The sequence below is a fragment of the Bos grunniens genome, chromosome 10 (assembly GCF_055505025.1).
Source record: "Bos grunniens cultivar Pamir isolate PY7600 chromosome 10, Bosgru_T2T1.0, whole genome shotgun sequence".
Classification (NCBI taxonomy): domain Eukaryota; kingdom Metazoa; phylum Chordata; class Mammalia; order Artiodactyla; family Bovidae; genus Bos; species Bos grunniens.
In genome coordinates this window covers 52776195-52795659 of record NC_141174.1, presented here as the reverse complement: position 1 = coordinate 52795659, position 19465 = coordinate 52776195, and the positions used below count along the sequence as shown (strand labels likewise).

The following is a 19465-nucleotide window of genomic DNA, read 5'->3' as shown; positions in this document are numbered from 1 at the left end:
TGTTAAACATTTCTTACATCTTCTTGGCCTGTGCCTCCATTCTTTTTTCAGGATCTTGAATCATCTTTACTATCATTACTCTGAATTATTTTTTGAGTGATTGCCTATCTCCCCTTCTGGGGCTTTACCTTGTTCCTGCATCTGGGACATATTTCTCTCCTGTCTCATTTTATCTGACTTTTTGTGATTGCAGTTTCTCTTCCACAGGCTGCAGAGCTGTAGTTCTTATTTCTGCTGTCTGGTCCCTTTTGGATGAGGCTGATCTAAGAGACTTTTACAAGCCTTCTGATGGGAAGGACTGGTTCCTGACCATTGGTGGGTAGAGCTGCATCTTGTCCCTCTGCTGGACAGGGCCATATCAAGGGGTGTGTTTAGTAGGCAACTGTAGGCTCAGAAAGACTTAGACAACCTGTCTGTCAGTGGGTGGGGCTGTGTTCCTGTCCTGTTGATAATTTGACCTGAGGTGTCCCCATACTGGGGCCTACAGGCTGTTTAATAAGAGTGTCAGCCTCCAGAAGGGCTCACACCAGTGAGTACTCTCCAGAACTCCTGCCACCCTTGTCTTTGTCCTCAAAATGAGCTACCGACACTACTCACCTCTCTGAGCTGAGTACCAGCATGCAGGTCTGACCTAGTATCCTATGAGTATCCCAGTATCCTGGCTTCTTTGTGTGTGGATATAGAAAACTTGTTTTGGTATGTTGCAGTCGTTTAGCTGTGATTTTGGTGTTTTTGAGCGAGGAAGTGAGCTCATGTCCTTCTGCTCTGCCATCTGGTCTCCCACCCCACAGTTTCTTTGTCCATTGCGTTTTTGCTGGACACTTAGGTTGCTTTCATATCTTGGCTGTTGGGAATATGTGAAGATGGGGGTGCGTGTGTCTTTCCCAGTTAGGGTTTTCTTTTTCTTTTGATGAGTACCCTAAAGTGGAATTGGTGGGTCATATGGGAGTTCTATTTTACTTTTTTGAGAAACATCCATACTGTTTTCCATAGTGGTTGTACCAGTTTACATTCCTGTCAGCAAGTCACAAGGGTTCCCTCTAACCACATCCTCGCCAATACTTGGTATTGTCTTTTTTATAATAACTGATAGTATACATTGGAATATATTAAATAGACTACTACATATTACACATGTAATTTATAATTTTTTTTACTGGGATTGTTTGGGGTTTTGCTATTGAGTTTTGTGTTTTTATATAGTTTGGATATCAGCCTCATATGAGATGTATGATTTGAAAATGTTCTCCCTCATTCAGTACATAGCCTATTCATTTTTTTATGGTTTCCTTTGTCGTGGATAAACTTTTTAGTATGATCCAATCCCACTTATTTATTTTTGCTTTTATTGCTTTTGCTTCTGATGTCAGATTCAAAAAACCATCACCAAGCTCTGTATCAAGGAGCTTACCATCTCTGTTTTTTTCTAGGAGTTTTAGGGTTTTATGGTATTAGGTCTTATATTTCAAGCTTTTAACCCATTTTGAGTTTAGTTTTGTGTATGGTGTAATATAGTGGTCCGGTGTCATTCTTTTGTCATGAGGATGCGCAGTTTTCCAGCACCCTTTATTGAACAGACTGTCATTTCCCCATGTACAACATTCTTGTCTCCTTTATCATAAGTTAATCAACCATACACACACAGGTTTACTTCTGGGCCCTTTACTCGCTTGCATTCATCTGTACATCTGTTTTTATTGGCAGTGGCATCCTGTTTCCATTACGGTAGCTTCATTATAGAGTTAGATGTCAGCAGACATGATGCCTCCAACTTTGTCCTTCTTTCTCAAGATGGCTTTGGCATTTTGGGGTCTTTGTGGTTGGTTTCATATAAATTTTAGGATTGTTTGTTCTATGTCTTTGAAAAATGCCATTGGAATTTTGATAGGAATTGTGTTGAATCTGTAAATTGCTTTAGGTAGTATGGACATTTTAATAATATTGATTCGTCCAGTGCACATGCATGGAATTTCTGTTTATTTGTATCATATTCAGTTTCTTTCATCATTGTCTTGCAGTTTTCAATATCCATATCTTTTACCTCTTTGGCTAAATTTATTTCTATATAGTTTGTTCTTTTTGAGGCAGTTGCAAACAGGATTGTTTATTTCTCCTTCTGATAATTCATTAGTTCAGTTCAGTTCACTCACTCAGTCATGTCCAACTCTTTGCGACCCCATGAATCACAGCACACCAGGCCTCCCTGTCCATCACCAACTCCCGGAGTTCACTCAAACTCACATCCATCGAGTCGGTGATGCCATCCAGCCATCCCATCCTCTGTCGTTCCCTTCTCCTCCTGCCCCTAGTCCCTCCCAGCATCAGAGTCTTTTCCAATGAGTCAGCTCTACACATGAGGTGGCCAGAGTATTGGAGTTTCAGCTTTAGCATCAGTCCTTCCAGTGAACACCCAGGACTGATTTCCTTTAGAATGGACTGGTTGGATCTCCTTGCAGTCCAAGGGACTCTCAAGAGTCTTCTCCAACACCACAGTTCAAAAGTATCAATTCTTCAGCGCTCAGCTTTCTTCATTTCTAGGTAACTCTTGGACTTATCTTAAATGGGAAATGGGGAGGACACAAGATTCTATACTCTACTTTTGTCAAGTTCATATCTTCCTAGTGGTACTCCTTGCTCTCTCTGTCCCCCTAACCTACCCCACACATTATGCTTACTGGTTTTTTGCCTTCATTTATTTTTTGAACAGATGTTTAATTTCCTTCCATCATGTGCCAGGTAGTGTTCGTTCTCAATGCCTGGTTTACTTCAGTAAACAAAAGCAGATAAAAGCCCTTGCTCTGGTAGGTTTTACGTTCTGCTGGAGGATGCAGAAAAGTAAACATAAAATAAGAAAACTGTATAATGTTTTAGAAGGTCATGGTGCCATCAAAGAAATAGAGCAGAGTGAGGGACATTGAGAGCTGCAGAGTGGAGTGGGGGTGGGATTTTAAATATGTGGTCTGTTTAGGCCCCATTAAGTTCTTAAGGGGATTAAGAAAACCAAGTGGATATCCAGGGGAAGCTAATTCCAGGTAGAAAAGACAGCTGTCACAAAGGCTTACATAGGCAGGAACGTGTATGTCATGTTCTAAGAAAAATAAGGAAGCCATTGTGTCTGGAGAAGGGCAAGAACGAGGGGGAGATGGTGGATGAGGTCATTGAGATAATAGGTGGTGGTGTTCAGTCACCAAGTCGTGTCTCACTTTTTCGTGACCCCATGGACCGCAGCACACCAGGCTTCCCTGTCCCTCACCATCTCCTGGAGTTTGCCCAAGTTCATGTCCATTGAATCTGTGGTACCATCCAGCCATCTCATCTTCTATCACTCTGTTCTTCTATTTTCAGTCTTTCCCAGTGACGAAGTCTTTTCCAGTGAGTCAGCTGTTCATATCAGGTGGACAAAGTATTGGAGTTTCAGCTTCAGCATCAATCCTTCCAATAAATATTCAGGGTTGATTTCCTTTAGGATTGATTGGTTTGATCTCCTTGCAGTCAAGGGACCTTCAGGGGTCTTCTCCAGCACCACAGCTCAAAAGCATCAATTCTTTAGCACTCTGCCTTCATTGTTGTCCAGCTCTCATATCCATACATGACTACCGGAAAGACCATAGCATAGCCTTGACAATACGGACCTCGGTCGGCAAAGTAGTGTCTTCGCTTTTTAACACACTCTCTAGGTTTGTCATAGCTTTCCTGCCAAGAAGCAGTCATCTTCTGATTTCATGGAGGCAGTCACCATCCACAGTGATTTTAGAGCTCAAGAAGAGGAAATCTGTCAGTGCTTCCACCTTTTTTTCCCCTTCTAATTGCCATGAAGTGATGGGACCTGATGCTATGATCTTAATTTTTCCATGATCTTAATTTTTTTAACATTGAGTTTTAAGCCGGCATTTTCTCTCTCCTCCACCCTCATCAAGAGGGTCTTAAGTTCCTTTTCACTTTCTGCCAAGCGTGTGTGTAGAGTGGTGTCATCTGCATATCTAAAGTTGTTGATATTTCTCCTGGCTGTCTTGATTCCAGCTTGTAACTCATCCAGCCCGGCATTTTGCGTGATGTGCTTTGCATATAAGTTAAATAAACAGGGTGACAGTAAACAGCCTTGTCGTACTCCTTTCTTAATTCTGAACCAGTCCGTTGTTCCATACAAGGTTCTAACTTGTTTCTTGACCCACATACAGGTTTCTCAGGAAATAGGTAAAATGGTCTGGTGTTCCCATCTCTTTAAGAATTTTGCAGTTTGTTATGATCCACACAAAGGCTTTAGTATAGTCAGTGAAACAGAGGTAGATATTTTTCTGAAATTCCCTTGCTTTTCTCTAAGATCCAGCAAATGTTGGCAATTTGGTCTTTGGTTCCTCTGCCTTTTCTGAACCCAGCTTGCAAGATCTGCACTTTCTCAGTTCACAAACTGCTGAACCCTGGCTTGGAGGATTTTGAGCATAACCTTACTAGCATGGGAGATGAGTGCAATTGCCTGGTGGTTTGAACATTCGTTAGTGCTGCCCTTCTTGGGAATGGGATGAGGATTGACCTTTTCCAGTCCTGTGGCCACTGTGGGGTTTTCCAAATTTGCTGACACAATGAGTGCAGCACTATACTAGCATCATCTTTTAAGATTTTAAATAGCTCAGCTGCAATTCCATCAGCTCCACTAGCTTTATTGGCAGCAGTGCTTCCTAAGGCCCACTTGACTTCACATCCAGGATGTCTGGCTCTGAGTGAAAGACTACACCATCAGGGTTATCCAGATCATTAACATCTTTTTTGTACAGTTCTTCTGTGTATTTTCATCTCACCTTGATTACTTCTGCTTCTATTAGAGCTTTACTATTTCTGTCCTTTATTGTGCCCATCTTTGGATGAAATGTGCCTTCAGTATTTCCAATTTTCTTGGAGAGATCTCGTCTGACCCTTTCTGTTGTTACCTTCTGTTTTTATGAAGGTAGTTTTCATGAACAGTTTTTTACGCGCAGTTCATTGAAGGCCTTGTCGTCTCTCCATGCTATTCTCTGGAACTCTGCGTTTAGTTGGGGGTACCTTTCCCTTTCTCCCTTGATTTTCACTTCTCTTCTTTCTTCAGCTGTTTGTAAAGCCTCCTCAGACAACCACTTTGCCTTCTTGCATTTCTTTTTCTTTGGGATGGTTTTGATCAGTATTACAGCTATGTTCAGTATTATGGTTTATCCTATTTATTATGTTTTCTTCAGTATTATGGTTTATTATCCTGTAGAGTGTTACGGACCTCTGTCCAAAGTTCTTCAGGCACTCTGTTTACTAGATCTAATCCCTTGAATCCATTCGTTACCTCCACTGTATATTCATAGGAGATTTAAGTCATACCTTACTGGACTAGTGGTTTTCCCCGCTTTCTTTAGCTTAAGCCTGAATTTTGCTGTGAGGAGCTAGCTGATGGTCTGATCCACAGTCAGCTCCAAGTCTTGTTTTTTCTGACTATATACAACTTTTCCATCTTCAGCTATGAGGAATGTTATCAGTCTGATTTCGGTATTGACCATTTGGTGATATCCATGTGGAGAGTCATCTCTTGTGTTGCTGAAAGAGGGTGTTTGCTATGACAATTGAATTCTCTTGGCTGAATTCGGTTATCCTTTGTCTTGCTTCATTTTGTATTCAAGGCCAAACTCGTCTGTTACTCCCAAGTATCTCTTGACTTCCTACTTTTGCATTCCAGTCCCCTATGATGAACAGGACATCTTTTTTTGGTGTTAATTCTAGGAGGTCTTCATAGAACTAATCAGCTTCAGCTTCTTCAGCATCAGTGGTTGGGGCAGAGATTTGGATTACTGTGATATTGAATGGTTTGGCTTGAAACAAACCAAGATGATTCTGTCATTTTTACGGTTACACGAAAGTACTGCATTTCAGACTCTTTTGTTGACTATGAGGGCTACTCCATTTCTTCTATGGGATTCTTGCCCACAGTAGTAGATATAATGGTTGTCTGAATTAAATTCACACATTCCCATCCATTTTAGTTCACTGATTCCTAAAATGTCGATGTTTCCTCTTGCCATCTCCTGCTTGACCATGTCCAGTTTACCTTGATTCGTGGACCTAACATTCCAGGTTCCTCTGCAGTACTTGTTCTTTACAGCATTGGATGGTACTTTCATCACCAGACACATCCACAACTGAGTGCCATTTCCACTCGGGCCTAGCCGCGTCGTTCTCTCTGGAGCTGTTAGTAGGTGTCCTCTGCTCTTCCCCAGTAGTATATTGGACATCTTCTGACCTCGGGGGCTCATCTTCCGTGTCGTATCTTTTTGCTTTTTTATACAGTCCGTGAGGTTCTCACAGCAAGTATACTGGAGTGGTTTGTCATTCCCTCCAGTGGATAACATTTTGTTGGAACTCTCCACTATCACCTGTCCAACTTGGGTGGCGCTACATGAGAGTTCTGCACAAAGAAGAGAAATACTGTGTTCCAAAAGAGCACCTGACCGCTGAATTGGGATTAGAATGTAGAAGGCAAGCATGGAAACCAGGAAACCAGTTAGGAAGCTATTTCAGTAATCCCGTGACAGTTACAGTGGCAGACATCAGGGTGATGAGAGTACAAATGGTGAAAAACGGCTGGATTCCGAATGCATATTGAAAGTAGAGTTACCAGGTTATGCTAGAGATTGGATGTGGAGGTAAGATGGCCAGACCAAGAGTAGGAAAAGGTGGTCAGGAATATCTTCACAGGTTTTTGCCTAAGCCCATAGAGGTATGGAGTTTGATCAACTCAGACAGGAAAGACAACAAATAGAGATGCTGAGTAGGCAGTTGGATCCAGGAATGAGTCCAGGGCAAGGTCTTTGCTAGTATACGAATTTGGGGATCATCAGCAATGGTGTGTAAAGCCATGAGACAGAGTGATAGCAGCAAGGAATGAGTGTACACAGAAAGTCAGAGAACCAAGGCTGTGTCTTGTGAAATTATGAGTTGGGGGAGAAGAGCATCAACTAGCAAACGATATTGAGGAGGGACCAGTAAATTTAAGAGAACGACCCTGAAAGTGTACTGTCCCACTAGCTAAGACAAGATCCTTTATCAAAGAGGAGCGAACATTCATCTTTGCCAAATGCTTAAGTCTGATGAGAACTAAGAGTTGAGGATTATTAGTTGTATCATTGCCAGTGATAACCTTCACAATCTGTTTCATTTAATGCTTGAGGCAAAACCTTAAGGTGTAAATTTAAGAGAAAATGTGAGAAAAGGAATGAGAGACCATGAATACAAACAACTATTTGGCATTTTTGCTACATAGAGGAATAGAGAAAAAAAGTGAGGCTGGTGGGAAAAGCAAGTTGAGACTTTTTAAGATGAGAGAAATAGCTCCTGTTTGTTCCTGGGAAAGATCCATAGACAGGAATTTGATAGAGAAGGAATAATTGAATTCTTGAAACAATATCCTGTCCTAGAGAGGTTAGGACCTGGTACACAGGTTGTATCTAGGTAACAACATTGATAGTTTGACTTAATGACAAGCAGAGTGTGCAGATACTGATAGGTGCTTAGATGTAGTTTTGAGAATTAAAGTTCTTACTGCTTCACTTCCTTCAGTAAAGTAGAAAAGCTATTATAAATACACCTAATCGCAATACAATTTGCTATTGGCATTTTGACATATCACCAAGTTATTTATTCATGAACAGATACAGTATGAACAGAATTCATACTGTGTACTAGGCATTGCTCCAGATGATAAATATATAAGTGAATGAAAGTCCTATCTTTAGGGAACATCTGTTTTAGTGGGGATGGAAACCGGATAAGCATATTTATGTCAGCTTCAGCTACTGGTATGAATGAAGATGAAGCAGTGCAAAGGGAAAGGGGGGAAGTTCTTTTTTCTAGGTTGGTCACAAAAGTCATTTCTGATGAAGTAATACCTGAGCAGAGATGTGAATCAAATGAGAGTAAACCATGCAGGTATCTGCGCAGAACATTTGAACCAAAAAGAACAGCCAACGCCGAGGCCCTAAGCAAGAACATCTTGCCATGTTGAAGCAGAGCACTGGTACAGCTGAAGCAATCAGTGAGAGAGAGGGTAGAAGAAGTCAAGTTCCAGAGACATAGTGGAGGGCCCAGATCACTCAGGCCTTGAAAACCATTAGGAGGACTTTGGTTTTTACTTTGAAATAGGATGCTGCCATGAGAGGTTTTGATAGATGAGTGATATGATTTTATTTCTGTTTTAAAAGGTTCACTGTAACAACTCAAGGGGCAGGCAGGGGTGGGATAGGCAAGGGCAGAAAGAGGATGACCCCTTACTTGTCTATCACTGTAAATCTTAGTGACAGATGATGGTGATCTAGTACTAGCAGTGGAGATGGTCACGGTTGTCCGATTCTAGTTATATTCAGAAGGAATAGCTGAAAGGATTTGCTGATAGCTTGCATGCAGGATGTGAGAGGACTTGGCTGTAAGGTTTTGGAGCCATCTTTCTGGAAGACTAGATGTACTGTTAATTGAGGTAGGCAAACCAGGGGCAGAGGAGTTTTGAAGAAAGAATATCAAGGAATTTGGTTTTTGACAAATTTAATTTGATCTACTATTTGATATTTCCATCCAGTGTCAAGGACATCATTTTGTGTGCGGCAGCATGGACATATGAAAGGTCAGGACTGGCAAAAAGTTTGGTTGTCATCAGCAGATAAATACAATGTATTTAAAGTTGTAGCCTAGATAGGGTAATTAAGGGAGTAAACAAATACAGAGAAGACATAAGAAGCCTCGGGGTACTCAAGGCTTAGAAGTCAGGTTGCTGAGGAGCAGCCCACCAAAGGAAACAAGAAACTGTAGTGCCCAGTGTGGCGGGAGGAGAAGGCTGACTGTGGCGTCACAAAAGCCAGAGAAAAGACTCGGAGAAGGCAGGAGTGATCAGGTGTATCAGATGCTCACCAAGTATGTAATGAGAAGGCAGCTGTTATTTTTTGCTAAGTTTTACTTGAGGCTACTCTGTGTACAACTGTCTCCTTCTGTCCAAACTGAAAGTGTGACAAGGTCAGGGATCTTGGACGCAGCATATGGTAGAAGCTCAGTATTTGCTGAATCTGTACTCCTCATCCCTCATCTCTTTCTAAACTTGTATTCAAGTACGTCCTTTACATTGCTGCCCGTTTGTCTGACCTTTCCTACCTAGAAAGCTTCAGGGGCTCCCCTTACCTTCACTGGTAAAATTCTGGCACCTTTCCTGACAAATCCACCCATGTCATCTTGTTCAGCCTCGTGTCCTTTCCACTTCCTATTCATATACCTATACCCTAATATGGATCAACTTGTAGTTCTGTCTGTAGACTGGATGATTTCATCCTTCCGTGGCTTTACTCCTGTTTTTTCAGCCTAAGGTGACTTTCCTCCTTTGCTTGGCTAAAGTCTAGCTTGAAGAATCAGGAAGTTTTTGTGAGCCAACTCATTCAATCAATCAGCTTCTGTATAGTCTCTGTCACAGTTCTTAATCTCTATTAAATTTCTTTTGTATGTCTTTTTTATGTTTACCTTCCCAAAAGTATAAATTATTTAAAATCAGAGTGTATCTTCATCTTCCTCTCCCACGATACCTATCACCGTGTTAACTTCTTGGTAGGCACTCGATAAATATTGCATTTTAAGAGAATAGGAAAATGAAGGGGAAGGCACACAAATGTGAGCTGGAGATGGAATCACTGCCTTGGCAGTAAGTGGGAAAAAATGGTACATGGTAAAGTCCAGAGTAGATCAAAAGGTAGATGTTTGAAAGAAATGATAAAGGTGTGCATTTATATATACATATACACACACACACTCTGTATAAAGGAGTGTAAATGCCTATGTTGAAATAGTAGAAAAATAGAAAAAGCGTTTTTAACCATTCCTTGTAATTCCTAAGTTAATATATAGTATATATAGTATGTGCTGAGTCACTCTGCTGCTGCTGCTAAGTCACTTCAGTCGTATCCAACTCTGTGCGACCCCATGGACTGCAGCCTACCAGGCTCCTCCGTCCATGGGATTTTCCAGGCAAGAGTACTGGAGTGGGGTGCCCTTGCCTTCTCCAGCTGAGTCACTCAGTCACTTCCAATTCTTTGTAATCCTTTGGACTGTAATCCACCAGGTTCCTCTTATCAGTGGGATTTTTCAGAATGCTAGAATAGGTTGCGATTTTCCTCCTCCAGGGGATCTTCCCGACCCAGGGATCGGACCCATGTCGCCTGTGTCTCCTCCATTGCAGGTGGATTCTTTACTCACTGAGCCATCAGGGAAGCCCAGTAATAGTGTATATTTGAATATATGAAGTAGACTGTATTACATATGTGATTTATAATGTTTTTTTTAATACTTTCATATTAAATTTTTAGGACATCAATGCAAGCCTGAATAAGAAAAGGAATTTCTCCCTCCTAAGCCATGGCATATCAGTTGTACAGAAATACCACATTGGGAAACAGTCTTCAGGAGAGCCTCGATGAGCTTATACAGGTGAGAGACTAAAAATCAACATTTTTATTTAGATGGATGTATAGTAATTCTTGTTCTCATAATTATGAAAATAGCATTATTGTGTGTAGCTTTAACTTTAGACAAGTTAATGCAAGTCTTGAGATGTAAATTAGAATTTTGAATTCATAATTTTAGGAAAATTAACATTTATACATAAACTTCTCATCCAAGAACATATTGTGTATTTTCATATATCTTGAACTTTGATGAATTTTATTAGATTTTTTTTTTTAACATATTACTGATCCCAAGTTTTTTCTCAGGACTTGATTCCTTCAGTTTATCAGTGAAAACTTCTTTCCAGATACTGTGAAGGAATGACAGACAAAGTTTTGTCCTGATGTTGTAACATCACTGTATGTTTTCTTTTCAAAATTATGTTTCAAGATAGTATAAGAAAATACTGTCAGGTTTTGCTTATTAATTGCCTGTCATTGCAAAGAAAGAACAAGGGATTCGAGTTTAGAGGCTCTGATTAAACTTAGTTAAATTTTAGATGATAACTCATGTATTTTTATTTGTCTTTAATGTTCTTCCCAAAGAGGATTCATGACCTTTATTTTTTCAGTCTCAACAGATTACCCCCCAACTTGCCCTTCAAGTTCTACTTCAGTTTGATAAGGCAATAAATGCAGCGCTGGCACAGAGGGTCAGGAACCGCGTCAACTTCAGGGTAAGGATGTATTCTGAAATCTAGAGGCTGCACCATGGTTGTCACAAAAGTGATTTTTATAATACCTCTGTAGTTATTAATCATAAAAAGACATGACTTAATGAAACTTTAAAACTTGTTTTAGACCAACTGAATCCTGTTGTTTTATATTTAAATGATACATCTACCAGTTCATTCACTTAATGTGAGACACACTTTTTAGATTTTTATTCCATTATTTCACAAATCAGCCTATATATGTTTGGCTACCTTCCTTGAAGAGTTACTGAGATGTCAGACGTCTGAAACAATATCTTCAGGATTGAAGGTAAGGGAGAGTAATCTCTAAGGATCAGTTATGATTTTTAAACTCTGGCCAGGGAAGTATAATGTAATTTCTAGAAACTTCATGTTGTGTCCCACCTACTCTTAGATAGCATGGCTTACTGGCAGACCTGTTGGCAAATAATGGGCTCTTCTGATAGCTAGGTCTCATAGGAATCATTTGTACTTTGAACAGTAAGACCAAACCAAACAATCTTAATTTGATAGTAAATTCGGATTAAAAGATATGAAAATCATCATATAAAAAGAACATAGATGTTAATTTGCATTTAAGAGAACATCAGTGTTTGGGGATTTTGGTTTTAGCTGGTGATGAAAAACACAAAAGACAAAATGCCATTTATTCAGCAAACATTTCAATGCCCATTAGTACAAGGCATTGTTCTGGATATTGGGTATAAAAGGCAAAAGAAGACAAACAGGGCCACATTTGACTTATTTACATGAAGGGATAAAATCTGCATGTATTTTATATTTGTAAACAAGTCACACCAGTTTCACATGCCTAATAATTATCTAGAGTAAAATATGTCTTTATAAAATTTTATCAGTAGATTCTTGAACAGTAGTAATTCTGGCAAAGTTAGCTTTTTTTTTGTACAGTCATATATATACATCTGTCTAGTTTGTTATTCAAAACTTGATCCTTTAAATTGAGCCATGATGGTACATAAACTTTAGCCCATGTAGAGAATTTGTTTGTTTATAGAGTCATAGGGTTCACAAGGTCTGAGAGATCATCTAGTTATTGTAGATTTCTAGTCTGGATATGTTTAAAGGATTTAAAAAGTGTTCCTCAGTTATGCTGCTAAGTCGCTTCAGTCGTGTCTGACTCTTTGCGACCCCATAGACGGCAGCCCATCAGGCTCCACCGTCCCTGGGATTCTCCAGGCAAGAACACTGGAGCGGGTTGCCATTTCCTTCTCCAGTGCAGGAAAGTGAAAAGTCAAAGTGAAGTCGCTTAGTCGTTGCCGACTCTTAGCAACCCCATGGACTGGAGCCTACCAGGCTCCTCCGTCCATGGGATTTTTTCCAGGCAAGAGTACTGGAGTGGGGTGCCATTGTCTTCTCTGTACTCAGTTATAGATATATGTAAAACAAAAAGTGGGAAAAATGTATAGTAAAGATACAGTGTAACCACATATCATCTATAAGGAATATTTTGAATATAAAGTATTGAATTTCAGCATATTTGAATGTTTACATGCTAATCGTAAATCACAGTGACCTACCTAGTTCACATTATTGACACAGCTACCACCGACTGGAAATGACAGTAACCTACACATTCATAGGATCGTGGATTATACACACACTCAGGGATGCCAGAAATGAACACTGAAGTTGGCATTTGGTTTTTCAGCCTTCCAAAAGCCTCAAACTATAGTCAAAAGAACAGATCTAATTAAAAAAATTTTTTTTACACTTACAACTTTGTGTCTTTTTACTTAACAGTATGTTCTGAGTGATTTTCAATGCATTAATCTCATTCCTACTGAAATTTCTCTTGCCAGGTTACTTATTGATAAATCCAGTGTACAATCAGTAATACTGTTGATTAATCTCTTAAAATTCATACTTCCCTTGAAACCATACTGTTCTAGCTTTCCTTCTATTCTCTGACCCCTCTCTCAGGCTCCTTTGTAGTTTTCCTACTGTCTCTGTCACTTAATTGTTGGTTTTCCTAAGGGGTTATCTAGGGCTTCACATATGCTCCTTTCATGATCTCATCCAGTCTTTGACTTTAAAGCTGATATTCTCCCATACTTGCTTTTACAGTCCAGCTGTGCACTGGATACAGTAAGTTGTAACTCAAACTCAAATTTAACTTTCCTCTCAAACCAGCTTTTTCTGGCTTGTTACAGGAGCCAGAAACTTGGGACTAACAGAGACTTCTCTCTTCACTATCCAACCATATCCAGTTGGTTGTCAAGTTTTGACAGAGCCATCTTTTAAAACCTCTCCACTTCTCAGGACCCTTTGCTCCTGCTATTTCCCAGCCTCTCTCACCTGTTTGACACAGCCAGCTATAGCTTTTTAGGGGCTCCTTCCTCCAGTCACACTCCCCTGTTGTCTGGTCTTCATGCCATCACCAAAAATGCAATTTTAGTACATTACTCCTCTGCTTGAGATCCTTCACTGACCTCCTGATACCCTCAGGATATGAAAGCTTTCCCAAGGTTCATGATCTCTTTTACCTTAGGACCTCCTGTCATATTCTGGTTTCTGGAACTTCTTATCCCATACCAGGTATTTGTCTTCATTGCTGCTGTCCCACCTTTGTTTCCTTGACTCCTTAGTCTGTGGAACGCAAGCGTCCTCTGTCCTGTCTTCTGCTATACTCCAAGTAACTCATGCTTACATAGCACTTCACGCTACGTATTTACTTGTTTTAACGATCCTCCCTGCTCAGCTAAACCTCCTGAGTGGCAGGGATCATATGTCTGTTGTTTACCATTGTATCCTTAGCACCTAGGATGGTAATTATTCCTATTATTTAATGAATTTAGTAAACTGAGTCATAACCATTATAGTTACCCTAGTCATCCTAACTTTGTAAGACATTAGTGAGAACTCACATTTTTGGTATTACAGGTAACGCTGCAGGGAACAGTTTTGTGCTGAATTTTTTTTCTGGTTTGAAGGTTTTAGGCATGTAAGTGTCTTATCACATACTAAATTTCAGTGTTTTGTGAATCCATGTGCATGTGTATGTCTCTCAGGTTTTGATTATACTCTGCTAGCATTCATCCTTGCACCATCACACTCTTCAAAAAGACCTTTTTGATGTTCAGACACATATTTTTCCTAAAAGAAATAAATTAGAATGTCAGTTGCACAGGACAATAATGTTATCTTAGTGGCTAATATAGTAATGTTTCTAGGAATTCCATGCATCTGTACAAATTTGGAGAATTAACACACACAATAAAATAGGTTGCTTTCTTAAAATAGTTTCATAAAAATTCAAATACATTTTCATAATTTCACCACATGAGGGCAGTAGAAATACAAATTCACATTCCCCTTCAGATTTCAGGTGAGTAGTTTGCAGGCTCTTCCAGTGCTGGAAGTAGTCTGCTAACTAAAATAAACTCTTACCTTGGCATATTTCTCTAGGATTGTTTTTAAGTAATAGTATGGTATTTTAACACTTAGCTTGCTTGCTGTATGTTCCTTAATTTTCATCCTGTTTTGAGAATTATGTACTTGTAGCTAGGACTTCATAAGTTGTCTGGAGAAAAATGTGAGGGGGCAAAAATGACTTCATGGTTTGCCTCAATGTTTTGTTTTAAAGGGCTCTCTAAATACATACAGATTCTGCGATAACGTGTGGACTTTTGTATTGAATGATGTTGAATTCAGAGAGGTGACAGAACTTATTAAAGTGGATAAAGTGAAAATTGTAGCCTGTGATGGTAAAAGTAAGTGTCTACCCTAATTACTGTGAAAGCAAAACTACTTGAAATCTTGTTTTCATGCGTCTTTAGACAATCATCTGAAAGTAAGGGGGAAAGTTGGCTAATGATCTACTCCCAGCTAGAGACCTGGCTCCTTTCTCAGATTCTAAATTCTAGATCTCAAATAGTCCTCTTACTAACTTTAGGTATAAACACTTCATATGACACATAGACTACTTGCACAGGTTGAATTTGTGTTGGGGGAAAGGGGAACAAATTAGTAAGCTTTTCTTCCCTATTTCTGTTACAGGTTTGAAGTATTTCTCAAGCTTTTTCTTTTTCCTTAAGTGTTTAATTTCAACAATTTATCCTATGGTTTCTGTGTTACTGAATAGCTATACATTTTAAAGTGATTATTTAAAATCTTTTAAATAATTATAAGAGCCCCATCACTCATAAGGGTAAACATCTAGCCTTCTCATCTGCTACTCACAGATATTTTCACAGCAGACCTAGGAACTTGTTCACGCCTTTAATGTTTCAGAAACTGTATGTCCCTGCTTTCTGTCCCATGATTAAATTCAATTAGCAAAAATAAATATATAAATTGTATTTTAAATATACTTACTTTTACTTTGTATTCTGAACAGTTTGCATTTAAAGCAATTATTCCTGAAATTCAATAGAAAAGACTGTTACATTCCAAGAAGGGGACTTGTGAAAAGCAAGAGAAAGACCAATGTGGACAGCAAAACCCTACATTTCTTGGGTTATAGGTTAGGTTTTTATTGTTATAATTTGGGTTTCAAAGAAACGCTCTAATCACTGAAAAGATATAAAGACAGAAAACCACACAGAAGAAAAGACATCATTTGTAACATCATCTGGAGATAACGTATCACTTGAGTATATAATCGTCTAGCCTTCATTTATATATATCTTTATAGTAATACTCATTTGTGAATACATCGTTTTTCACACAATTCATTAACTGTTGTTCTCTTAAGCCTGATTTTTGATAGCTGCCTGAAATTATACCTTTCTCCCTTTTTTAAAGAAATTGTGTTTTCCAGATGTCAGAGTCTAAAATGAGCAATGTTACAGTGGCTTGTATGTTTCAGAAGGTTAACTAGAAATAATCATTCTAAGAACTTTAGGATAACTTTACATAGTTATCATATACATTGGTCCTTGTTATAACAACAACAAAAGTCTGTTTAAAAATAGCTCCTGGATCACAAGTGATAACATTTCTCTATATGTCAGATAATGTATTTTTTCCCCAAGTCTTTCTTATAATTTAGGCTAATAGCATCCTTATAACCCTTAAGTTTTCAAACTTTTACTATAGGATTTTAGCATTCCTGTGTAATTTCTAGACCTCTACCAAAATGAGTTAATTATATGGATCAGCATCCTGATGGAAATTTTCTATCTGTACTCTCCTGTAGCCACATCTGATATTAAGCACTTGGAATGGGTTAGGGTAGCTGAGATAGTTAATGGTCTCATATATATTAGTTAACTTGAAGCACATGTGCCTAGCCAGTGGCTACCATATTGGACAGCACAGTTATAGACTAGCAGAGTGTCGGTTTCAATTATTTGAAACGTATTTAATAACCAAAAAGTCAGTGAAGGCCCCTGAGCAAACTTAATATCAAAGACTCCATGTAAACATATGTATTTTACTTATAAATGGTCCTTAAAGTATATTTCTCTTGCTTCTTAAAAATAAAAGATGTATCTTATTTTCTCAAACTTCAGTGGATGTAAAGTACAAAGCAGCCTTACCTCCTTCGGTGGCTTCTGAGGAGCCTGCTGCACTTACAGCACAGTATAAGTGATTGCTCTTCAAAGAAGAAATTGTTGAGTATTCAAGAAAAGTTTAGATTGTGTTCGTGTTCCTCTATGTCAGCAGAAAAAAACAGTCATTAAAATATAAATGGCTGTGGCAGTTAGAGGTAGGAGATTAAGTAGTACCATTCCTAACCAGATAAATGCAGTGCTACTGTGAAATAAAACCATTTTTTCTACAGGTCAGCTATCTGAAATACAGTTCAGTTCCTAATAGAGAAGCAGAGAAAAAGTGATAGTGACTAGAATTTGGGGGTTTTTTTCCTCACCAGGAATTAAATACAAATTTCTTCTGATTATACATTATTGTCCTTTGTGGTTTTAAATTTGGGGAAAGTAGAGGACCTGAAAAAAAGTATATAAACCAAATGCAGTATGGCTTGATTTTTCTTAACATAAATATGGAGGCTAAAGGTTGACTCTCCCATTAAAGTAAAATGACATTTAAGTACAGAAGATACTACTGTGGTCAGCTTTTTGTCTCCGCTTCTTCACCACCGTTAGTTCCTGTTTTACTTTTGAAAGACTTTCTTGAAATATTTAAGTTGCTTCTTGAATTTACTCTTTCTCTCCTCTGTTTCCTAGATACTGGCTCGAATACTACAGAATGAATAGAAAAAAGAAATGGCTTTTTAATGCCATCCTGTTACTGTTCATCGCTTTTTGAAGAGAAGCATAGAAGAGACTTTTTTTTTTTAATTTATTCTAGCATTGCAGAAATGACTACTCTGTGCTATACTATCAGAGAATTCCAATAGAAAGAAGCTCATAACTCTGTACCCTCTTTATTATACAGCATGAAGAAACAGAACTTTTTTTTTAATGACAAATCAAACATTGTTGCCTTCCTAGGACCATTCTTTAATAAATTCATTTTAAAACTCAATGTGAGTAATAACTGCTAGAGCCACTAAGCTCACAAATGTGGATACTAGATAAGCTTTTTGAAAGAGTACCATGTTCCTTGCAAAGGAAATTAGAACATGCGTTCATTTCAACAGAGTCAAGTTAGTTATCAGTTGCGAGTTCAGCTGATGAAAGCATTAGCAGGGGCAAAACCAGAATTCCAGACTGGAACTTTCCTTATAAAAATCTTTTTCAGAGTGCAAAAACAAGGGTAATCATTGGTGTGAAAAACTCAACTAAGAAAAAATTAGACCATCTTTAGACAGCTTATATAGCTAAAATAAGGGCTTCCCTTGTAGCTCAGCTGGTAAAGAATCCACCTGCAATGCAGGAGACCTGGATTCGACCCCTGGGTTGGAAAGATCCCCTGGAGAAGGGAAAGGCTACCCACTCCAGTATTCTGGCCTGGACAATTCCTGGTTGCAAAGAGTCGGACATGACTGAGTGACTTTCATAGCTAGAATAAAACCAAAAAACCTATTTGCAACATCATAAAATAGTCTTCACATGACATGTAATTAAATTGGCCATAACAGTCAAGTTGCATTTCTAGAGTGCTCTACATCTTACCAGTTACTAGACTTTAAGTAAAAAGTCCTGTTAACCATCTGCCATATCTTTGTGTACTTGAAGGAAAAGTTTTGTCAGTCTAGGAATACATGATGAAGAATGTGGCATTTCTAAAAATGCCTCGCAGAATGTTTATATTTAGTAGGAGCAGGCTTTTAGAGCCCCAGCCTGTGGTCCCCCCCAATTCAACCCTTTTCAGTATGATGCTGTCTTTTCACTCTCACTCCATCATAAACCTATTAAAATATTAAAAAGATCTTTATGTTGCACACAATCCCTCAGCTTTTCTTTTGTTGTTGAGAAAGCATGTTACGCTGTAGGTGTCACGTTTTTAAGTCAGTCTGATCTGTGTAAGAGAAGGACCGACATCATTAACTTGATTATGGTAAACACCAGGTGCTGTGTGTTTTTCTTCTAGATAATCCTCACAAAGACCCTGGAAGAACTTTGTTCCGCTTTTATAGATTTAGAAACTTAATTACCAAAGGCTTTATGTAATTAGGATTTGTCTTAACTGCAGTTAGTCAAGATCAATACCTTTTTATTTTGAAGGTTCAGGATAATGGTTACAAGACGAGTAATGTTGATAGTAAACTTAGAATGGTTGAAAAACTTCTGTTTCCGAAGGAATAATGGTTTAGACTTTCATGTTATGAACAGTCATACAGACCTTGAAGTCTATGACTGGAGGTGTATACTTTTGGGAATTTTAAATCCTATAAATGATGTCACTAGATTGTGTTTGCAAAAGATACAGAAGCACTTTGGCCTAGGTCTTGAGTTTCTTATAGGAAATGGTTGACTACTGTAACCTAGTAATGGTAGGAAGGACTGGGTGCCCCTAGTGTTACATCAGTATGTCAGTGCAGTCCTTGATTCTTAACATTAAAACTTAACTTTCATTCTTGCAGCCCATTCTGCATAATCTATTCCAGTGTTCTCTTCCTACTCTTTCGTACCAGCGATCGCATAGTCTGCTCAGTTAATTTGAGAAAGATACAAAAAAAGATTTCTGTCTTTGGTTATGTAGTTTCCTTCATTTCTCATGACTTACCTTTCAGAATCAAAATCCTACCCATCCTTCAGAACTTAAACCCACTTGTATTGAGTGTAACCCATATTGATCTCTTTCCTTATGAGTTCTTTACAGAGAAGTCATGAGAAAACACAGCAAAGGACAGGAAGGACTTGCATGGGTCTCAGTACTCACTCACATTCACCCAGGTAACAGGTACGGAGTGCCAAG

At 38.7% G+C, this 19465-nt stretch overlaps 2 protein-coding genes across 6 annotated transcripts in view; both read left to right on the top strand.

Annotated features, from left to right (window-relative positions):
* The window catches only part of BNIP2 (BCL2 interacting protein 2), a 259244-nt gene extending 248811 nt beyond the window's left edge, over nucleotides 1-10433 (top strand). For all 5 annotated transcript variants that reach the window (XM_086321270.1, XM_086321275.1, XM_086321274.1 and 2 more), the window contains one exon: nucleotides 10347-10433. In XM_086321270.1, coding sequence (XP_086177396.1) covers nucleotides 10347-10365 — 19 coding nt within the window. In that variant the 3' untranslated portion in view covers nucleotides 10366-10433. The remainder of the gene's footprint in view (nucleotides 1-10346) is intronic.
* Nucleotides 1-17629, top strand: part of GTF2A2 (general transcription factor IIA subunit 2) — a 31734-nt gene extending 14105 nt beyond the window's left edge. The window contains exons 2-5 of the mRNA XM_086321278.1: nucleotides 10347-10467; nucleotides 11057-11161; nucleotides 14784-14910; nucleotides 17329-17629. Of these exons, the coding sequence (XP_086177404.1) occupies nucleotides 10396-10467; nucleotides 11057-11161; nucleotides 14784-14910; nucleotides 17329-17354 (330 nt within the window). The 5' untranslated portion in view covers nucleotides 10347-10395 and the 3' untranslated portion in view covers nucleotides 17355-17629. The remainder of the gene's footprint in view (nucleotides 1-10346; nucleotides 10468-11056; nucleotides 11162-14783; nucleotides 14911-17328) is intronic.
* The last annotated feature ends 1836 nt before the right edge of the window (nucleotides 17630-19465 follow it).